The 9,245-nt window shown below is 33.7% G+C and overlaps 1 protein-coding gene across 2 annotated transcripts; it reads right to left on the bottom strand.

The window, feature by feature from the left end:
* Positions 1 to 5: 5 nt before the first annotated feature.
* Positions 6 to 9,199, bottom strand: LOC140058437 (uncharacterized). 2 transcript variants are annotated; one of them, XM_072104041.1, is made up of 18 exons: positions 9,100 to 9,199; positions 8,302 to 8,338; positions 7,022 to 7,554; positions 6,203 to 6,288; positions 5,768 to 5,882; positions 5,319 to 5,393; positions 4,994 to 5,156; positions 4,289 to 4,368; positions 3,968 to 4,051; positions 3,598 to 3,668; positions 3,387 to 3,464; positions 3,215 to 3,275; positions 3,045 to 3,117; positions 2,199 to 2,821; positions 1,897 to 1,930; positions 1,578 to 1,687; positions 991 to 1,125; positions 6 to 714 (listed from the first exon to the last, which is right to left on the bottom strand). In XM_072104041.1, the coding sequence occupies exons 3-18, from the start codon at positions 7,472 to 7,474 to the stop codon at positions 562 to 564; spliced, it is 2,394 nt and encodes a 797-aa protein (XP_071960142.1). In that variant the 5' UTR covers positions 7,475 to 7,554; positions 8,302 to 8,338; positions 9,100 to 9,199; the 3' UTR covers positions 6 to 561. The 2 variants fall into 2 exon arrangements, with proteins under 2 accessions (XP_071960142.1, XP_071960143.1); XM_072104042.1 differs by having other exon boundaries at positions 2,199 to 2,818.
* Positions 9,200 to 9,245: the final 46 nt, after the last annotated feature.

The raw sequence follows: 9,245 nt of genomic DNA, 5'->3' as shown, positions 1-9,245 counted from the left end.
GACAAAACAGATATTAAACGCCATCCAGGCCTACACACATATCTCCCCAAAAACCAATTGTTTGTTTGTGTGTTGCATAACGTCTCTGCTGCCACCAATAGTTTACAACTTCTCCAACTTTTTTTAAATTTTATCATATAAACTATAATGCATCATTACGAATACCTTATGCCCAAAAGTACTCGCTAAATTAAAATAAAAAATCATGTTTTGTATCTACTCATTGCCACTCTTAATTTAATTAGACGTTCCATTTATCTCAATTTACCTAAATATATGCCATCAATTGTTGGTAGGCCTATATGCTTTTATTAACATCGATTTTTATTTAATTTTTTTATTTCCCCTGCCCTTAGCAGCATTACATCAAACGACCATTTCATTTGTTACCGTTTTTTGTATAAATAAATAGTAAAACTATTCGGCTTCAGTTGGCTTAATACTGTAAACAAAATATTGTAAATGCGGCCAATTACAGTATACAGTACAATTTAACACCATGGGTATATGTTTAAAGTTAACAATATAAAAAACATATTTTAAATATGTTATTAATGTTGTTTAGAAGAGTGGTAATAACTGTCTTATTTTTTTCCGCCTATTTAAAGTGACGAAATCTATGACGTCATTAAGAGTTTTATTCCGGTACACATTCCATGCCTCGTGCCGCTCTAGGTTCACCTGTAACTCCTCATCAGTTGGGTATGGAACGCCCTAAAAGCAATAGTAAATACAGTACTATTATCTTTAACGCATGTCATTTGAAAAAAAAATAAAACGCAGGTTCTAACTTTTACTAATAGGAAACGGTTGGAAACGTTGATGAGACGGGAAGTTAGATTTTAGAGAACGTATTTAAACTGTTTCTATTAGTAGAGTACCGTAACTATTGAAAACGTTGTTGTTGAGACGGGTGTTTATTTTTCAGAGAAGGTATTTAAACACTTTTTATTAGGAGATTGATGTTGATGTTGAATTTAAAATACTTACAGCCACACGTATTTCGTGTATCTGAAAGTCCGTAGCATTTTCAAGAAAGAACTGCTTCGATAGAACTAAGCACTCGGCACCGTCACTAACCAGGCTAAGAGTTGGCTGATTACCGAATAAATCGCTTGAAAGACCCTATGAAGATCAAACGGCATGGTATAGAAACTGGAATATTCGATCATAATTATTAACGCACATTGCAGGTTATACTCCAAGAATACTCCAATCCATTCACAACGAAATGAAAATGTTTTGTCCCGACATTGACATTGGTTAACAGTTGTAAGCTACAATTTGGAAAGTTAAAATGTTGTGATGACGCTAGTTACAATCCGTTTTGCATGATTGAATAAAATAATGACGTAATGCATAAACGGCATAAATACATACGAAGGATTGGTACTCGGGGTTCATCGCTGGTACGTACGGGAAATGTGTTTTAAATAAATTATGAATGCATTTAGCTACCGGTAATACTTTGTACTTATTGTCAGACGCTTATTGACCAATATCAAAATATTAAACAATGTCTATAACTGGTCTACCGAGTAACATTATAGATTATCATTATTATTAAGGTCACTTACAAATACACATCCTTTGTGTAACTTTTGCACTTCAATAAATACGAACCGATTGTTTGCCTTGGAGAGTTTTGAAACATTACTCAAAACAGATGTCGTTGAAGTTGAATGTTCTAAAGAAAAGAAACATATTAACACTATGCTATTTTGTTTATCCATTCCTCATAAGTAATTGTATAGGCCTACGATTGATTGTATAGGCCGCCTACGATTGATTGTATAGGCCTACATTAATCATTGTATAGGCCTACAAAATGATTTTATAGGCCTACGAGTGATGTTAGGCCTAAATAATAAACATTTAATATTGACTTGTACATACCTTTCACATCTCGTTGTATAGGTGACAGAAGAACCTTAATAAGACAAATGACGTAGTTATTATAATTCTGAATTGCATCCTCACAACGCATGCGTAATAAAAATAAGTCGATATAAATCTTGGTTTCTATAAGAAACGTTATTTAAACGTCGTTTACAACTAAAAGGTATAACGCAGGGGCATAAACACAACGCAAGTAGGCCTAATTTGTCCAATCATAATGGCCGAAACACCCAAACTCTCACTTGTGATTGGTCGGATTACCGTTTAACTATTGGTTTTTAAAAACTGATTTTATTTACGGTATCTTGTTGTGGAATAACGTTTATTTGATGTGGTGATACTTGATGTTTTCGATGGGTTGAATCGTTTTTCGTATTCCTGCATTTTGCATCGGTAAGTGTTCTAGTTTCTACAGGCAAATCCGAAAGCCATGTTTCCACAGTCTTCTTTCGTCTTGTACTTGGGTGCTGCCTCTCTGTACAGAGCGCCTGAGATGCTTCACTACACTTACCAACAGTGTTACCCTGGTCAGTGTCCATTGGAATATTGTAAAATTGTGAAAAACATAAATTATTGCATCTGACGTCATCATGTGAAGTGCAGTAACCACTTCTTGACGAACTTCCCGATAATGACTCGTCAACCAAATCGTCAAGCAGGATAAAGTCATGTGACACTGCGGAATCCCGCTCAGAAATGGCAGACAATATTGATCCAGGTCTGTCACGCATTACGTCACTTCCTGTTGACTTTGCACGCAAAAGAGGAAGGTTCAATCCTCTGTCATACAAAGATGTGTTCGTTTTCTTTAGTGATTTTATTTTCCGCTTCAGAAAAAGTTTTTCTTTTTGTTCAATCAACTCCTTATGAGTTAACTCTTTTTCTTCTTCCTCGTTTGTAACGACAATTTTTGCAACAGCTTCTAAGAAGGACAATAAGTATGAGATTTACTGTAGAAATACTATGCTTATAAACAGAGTTGAGTCTTGGGATTAAAGTAGAAATAGTCGGGTCGGGTAAAACTCAGGTACTATAGGTCAGTATTGAACCATGGAACTTCATTAAGATTGGACCCTGGGCCTTTGAACTGAGGGGCAAGCATGTTAACCACAAAAGCTCTACTACACACTTTGCAATGACCTCACCATTGTCTCGACGATTTTTCTTCAACGAAGACGATCTTTTACATCTCAATTTCTTCAACACTGTACAACTTCCCTGTTGAACAAGAAAAAACATTAATGGAAAACGAGTTTTTGAAATAAAGTTTTTTTATTTCTTTCCTCTATTTGATGGACCTCATATTTATACGTACAGATTTGACGATAAAGATTTTATCATTGGAACTGCTATCTTCTACAAGCAAAGTCCCTTGTCTGTCATAATGAAAGAAAAAAAGAGAAAACTTCATGCAGTTAAATATGTTTTTAAAAATAGTACGTTAAAATCGATTTCTTATTTACATAAAAAAACTGTACAGTACTTACTTGAAATAATTGAACATACATTTTTCTGGATGATCTTCCAACAATTCGATGGGCCAATTTTTCAGAAATTCCAAATTTCTATAACCAAAAATTTCTATTTTAAAAATTAATAATTACGATCTTACTAGAGCACGGTAACATAGATGAGTCCGTCTGTGTCAATCGTGATTGGAAACTTGCAGAAATTTCATAAATTATTACAATTACAAACCTAATAAATTTGAGAAGTTCTGGGTCTTGAAGTTTCTTTTCTCCACCTGCCATAAAAATACTAATAAAATCCTACGAATAAGAAGAGCACATGTTTTAGCAATTATACAGTGAAATGGAATTGGAATGGTGTCCGGCGGGGGATAGTTTATTACCATTAGTTAAGGTCCTATGTAAAGCACCTAGAGGGGTCCTAGAAGGGTCAGTGATCCATTAGGCGCTATATAAATACTGTTTATTATTATTATTATTATTTATTTTTATAGTACTTTACTGTCCAAATAATACTATAATACTATACTAATAAGAATTACAAATACTATCAATACGCCTAAATAATTATAAATTATAAATCACGATGTCTTTGATACCTTTTTCGAAATGCAGAACAGTTCAACCTTTTCACTAGCTGTTGCTGTAAAAGTCCGTTTAGCATTCTGGAGAATAGCAAGATCCTTCAAAGAAAAACACAACATTTGATATTTTTGTTTACGTATACTTGGGCATCTCTGCTAATACATCAAAGTTAATGGAAATCATTATGTTACCTATGAGACACATTTATATGATGTTCGGATTCCGAATCCGATAAACGTAGTAAAGTAAAGTATTAAATGGATAAGCGTATTGCTTTAGTTTTGTTCTACAATTTTTCTTCAGCGTTCCATAATAAGTCAAATGTCGATACTTACCCCAAAACTACTCCCTCGTTTTAATACAGATATGGATTTTGAACCATCTGTATATGAATCATTAGTTGACGTTATCAAAACTGTAATATTAATAATAACCATTAATAATAATAACCATCTTTACGAAAATACTTTACCACGGTTACACGAGTTTGAATCTCGGTGGGGTGAGGTGTTTTTCCTGCAGGTTATCCAGGTATTGTGTTGGTATAAATCTGATTTAAAATCTGGTTGATTATTATAAAGGAAGATTAGATAATCAAAGAAGATGTGATAAGATGATGATGATGATGACGAGGATGTTGCAAAATATAATTAGGCTTACTGGCTGGTTTAGCCTACATGGGCAACTTTGGAAAACTTGTTAACTTGCTCTTATTTACAAACTAAAATGTTCTAGTGTAGACTATGCTTTAGAAACTGTTGGTTCCCACTAAAGACGTAACTCAATGACGTAAGCGCAATGTAGGCCTACAGTTAATTATTTGACCAATCACAAGCGATGTTGCTTGTCAATGGTCACTTATATTGCGTCTACGTCCTCACGTTGCGTATTTTATGGGAGCCCCGATTTAGTAATGATGATATTACAATTTAGAATGATACCAACAGTGGTAATGATAAATCATGGAGGAAATCCATGGATACATGTTATCATATTAACGCAATTATTATACCACAAATTTATTAAAAATAATTACTTACTCGATCCTGAAATTAGGAAGTAAAAATACTGCGGGGGATGACCTTCTCGTACGACGACCCGCTTTGGGTTGAATGTCTGTAACCAACCAACTTTGGCAACTTTTACTTGCATCTTAACTGGGTACTCAGCAAATGACCTTAGGTCAAGGAGGGTGCGCTGAATCTAATATCCATATCACAAATGAAAATAAATTAGTACAAATATAAAACTACTATATTAATATTTAACATAACTATTAAAATTCAGAGACATTTTCTTGGGAGCAAATAATTTATATATCTTCACTAGGCCTAGAAATAAATAAAAAATATAGAAATTACTTACAACGTTAATATCGTCATCAGTGCGTTCATGTGGATGTAATTTCATTACTGCTTTAGTGTCCGACGATATTCGGTACTATATTAAAAACAAATATGTTTTACTTTATCAAAATATCATTATACTTTCTGTAAAAACAACTGAAGTTATTATAGTCGTCATTATTATTGGAATCATATTCGTTATCCACGTAACCTCAATCATCCATACGGCCACTGGTTACCATCGACTTGACGATGTATCACAACAACAACGACGCTTTATTCATCGTAATTGACGTTGCCGTCCAGCGTCGTCAACGTCGTCTTTGTTGCCGCTGTGTTAATCAGCGTCGTCGCTAAATGACGTCATGGTTTACCGTACATTAATTATTTTTTTCTGATTTTTTTTTTGCACGACATAGGCCTAATCGTCCTCGTCACTCGTAATCATCATTATCAAAACCATCGTACCTCCTTATTTGCTTTGAATTTACTGACATCAAACATGAGGTCAACACTAGGGTCACGTTTACCATGAAACGCGATTTGGGCAAACGACATAGCGTTCGAATCTTCTTCATCATCCCTAATAATATATTGAAGATAACGAAAGTTTAAAGCAACAGAAATAGGAAATGATGGGAACAGAAAGTGCTCTTATGACGTAGCTAGTTCTTGTTACGTATTTTATTACTTTGTTACGTCAGTGTTCTTGTTATGAAAACTAGGTAGTTCATTACAGGTGAAACAAAACCCTGGTCTTCACCCAAAAACTCAAATATATTTTAATACACGAAATTGCATGATATTGTGAAGAGATTTGCATTGAGGGCACTGTGTTGTCTTTGCCTATTTGTCATTATATTCGAATGCAATCAAATCAAAGAGTTGGTAATTTTTTCTTACTGTAGTTCTTGAAAATGCAGCGTACACATTCTATGAAGAAGAATCGTCAGACGACCAAGCATCTTAAACTTCATGTACAACATTAACTAATAAGAAAGAAAGATTTTTCTAAATATATCTTTAACACAAAATACGCACAAAAATAATAGGCCTAAGCATAAAATAAATTCATAAAATCTTAAAAAATAAAGCTTGGTAGGCGGCGATTTTCGAAAACGAAAGGTCATATATTTAGACATACGTTTCGATTTATTATTATTCACATTCACAAGCTGAGAAATGTCATTTTAAAAATAAATATAGATAGCATATTGTATGGATTTTTTTTTTTGGATCAAATAAAGTATCCCGTGTGAACTCAATATGGAGCAATATATAGTCATGAATAAACCCACCATGTTGTTTCAGCACGCCCATATCTTTTATCTCAAGGATACGCCTACTAATAATAACGTATTTAAACACTTTGTTCACTTCTATTCGACTTTCCTATATGCCAAGCTAGCTAGGCCTATATCGATTTAATATTGTGTGCTATTTATTATTACAGGTAATCAAGCATCATTTAGATATTATAGCAGAAAACTATGCAAGGGGTAATAATATCATGTAAAAAATAACAAACAAGTAGGCCTATACGGTAATGAGTTTGTTTACTATACCGAAACAGTAGAACAACACTCCCCTAGAAAACTCCTATTCAGGATACACCGGAAACATTATTGTGGATCGTAGTGTTTAGAGTGAATGTTTAACACTACGAACCTCTATCCAAAGAAATTGTGCACTTAATAATGATGTTTTGCGACTATTTCTTACCCGTCTTTTTAGGTTAACCGATTTCCTTGTTAGCTGCCGTTTGAACGCCGCCGTCCCAAGAAGTCCACCGACAACAGACGAACGACGACTGATGTCACTGTGTTCTCTAGAGAACCTCTTCTCTTCAATGCTTGATAAATTACCATGGTTAAAACTGGATGATATCGAAAGTCTGTCTCGCCTACCAAGAGCCGCATATCCCTCGGAATGTCGCCTTGTCGACGACATTGGATTCGTTAAATTTTCACGAACATTACCCCAGGTTGACAGCGAATTTTGTGTCTTAACCTGCTTTCCAGGCTCAACATTGAACATTTCTACGACGGATAAAAACCGTTTACGACGTCGCCTTGAATTAAACTTGGCTGTGTCCTCCTCCTCCTGCGGTGTTATTCCAAGTAGCCTAGGCTTTGTTTTGAATGCTATTTTCGTGAAATTGGGTATTTGAGTCATGTTGATTGAAATTCGAAACGGTTTTGGTTGAAATACAAGCCAAGGTCAAAACAGTTAGCAGATGTTATCCCAATGGTGGCCTACAAAAAGAACAGAAAGTTACCGTTATTGGAACAACTCCTTGCGTAAAATAACTTATAATTCATCATCAACAATCCATCATTTAAAATAAAGTCCGAAATATTATACTGACAATATTGTTTAGGATTTAATGTGTTTAAAAAAAAAGGGTATATGGGTCACTACAAAAAGTTAACTGTAACCATGGATATGGAATTGAGAACCGTGACGCAAAATGACGCACGGTAGTATCGTATTTATAATGTCCCTATTGGATACAAATTGGCCTAAGATAATAAATAGAAAAACAATTGTCATAGTGGCTGCTGGTCCTTAAGTAACATCGTGTTTACATCTTTACCGTTTCATTTCCGCATTTTTTTTAGGTCTTTTTTATGGATACATTTTGAAGCTAATCCATCCAAACCTATAGCAATGCATGTTGACAATAGGATCATAGTCATAGGCCTATAGGCCTACTGTATATTATTAATATCATAATCATATATACAAATATTGTATTTTACATCAATATATCATTTTTGTTGTCAATGTCATATGATGATATTCTGCTAGATTAACTTTTGCTTACGTTACTATGACAACACTCGTTTAGTCTCAAGCAATAAACACAAGCCAAGTTAATCAATGTTTACGATGGATCGTTAGTTATAATTACTATCGATACAATTCCATGTGAAGATGGTATCAACAAACTAATTTGTAGGCCTATAATAACATCAATATTAAAAGGAGGCTTTTCTTACCTATATAGTCCTATTAGGCCTAACGACGAATCGTTCCCTATCAAAACAAACAAATTAATACATTTTTAGGAAAAATAATATAATAATAATAATAATAATAATATATAGGCCTATAATATATAAATATAAAATTATTTACACTTTACAAGTTAAAATAATCAAAGATAGATCTATTATGGAATTTAGAAACATTTACCGGTTCCTTTTTTAGTTGGTTAAGTTTGATTTACAAATCAGGATATTATTCGAGAAGTTACTAATTCGTGAGAATATATTGAGGCTAATTATAAGCTAGCTACAGTTGCATATTGCAAAAAATTAAGATATTTTTCCAAAAAATTTCAAAGAATAATATTGAGGCTAATACCAACAAAATGAAGCAGAGCATCAAAAGCAGACAAACATCCTTCAACCTCAATTAAATATTACCAAGTTTTTTGCATTATAGTCCTAATTAATATCTACAGTTTTGCATATTTTAAAAGAAAACTAAATACTATGTTTTGAGATTGAACTCGCCAACAGGAGTCAAACGACGGTAGACCTAAATTTTACAACGAAGGATGTTGGACATCAATTCAATATTTATTTCGACCAAAATCAGCATATATAGGCCTATACAAACAAGAAACAACAAAGTATCATTTCTAGGGATGACATAGAAACTCAAATAAGTCCGTCACTGTCACCCTCCTCATGACACATAATAATGGCATTAAGATAGACCTGCTAAAATACAAACCACTAAATGAACACAGATAGAATAATTACAAATAAACATTATTATTACATACATACCTTTTTTAAAGCCTGTGCAAAACGAATAGTATAGTATTTGTATCAATATGAGAATCGCGTTACGAAGTAGCAGCGGAATTTGTGTTGAGGTGTTTATCGGTAAACACGGTGAATTGTAATGACTGTCTACTCACCTGCGCGGTAAA

This window comes from Antedon mediterranea, chromosome 9 (genome assembly GCF_964355755.1).
Source record: "Antedon mediterranea chromosome 9, ecAntMedi1.1, whole genome shotgun sequence".
Lineage (NCBI taxonomy): Eukaryota > Metazoa > Echinodermata > Crinoidea > Comatulida > Antedonidae > Antedon > Antedon mediterranea.
Note: the sequence above shows the minus strand (reverse complement) of the source record. Positions and strands in the feature narration are given on the sequence as shown.

Excerpts from the sequence above, each read along its gene's own strand:
- LOC140058437 (XM_072104041.1), bottom strand. The coding sequence starts at position 7,474 with ATGACTCAAATACCCAATTTCACGAAAATAGCATTCAAAACAAAGCCT. Across the intron at positions 3,118-3,214 it reads AAATCTTTATCGTCAAATCT|GGAAGTTGTACAGTGTTGAA; the intron begins GTACGTATAAAT and ends CTTGTTCAACAG. Across the intron at positions 715-990 it reads TACACGAAATACGTGTGGCT|GGCGTTCCATACCCAACTGA; the intron begins GTAAGTATTTTA and ends TATTGCTTTTAG.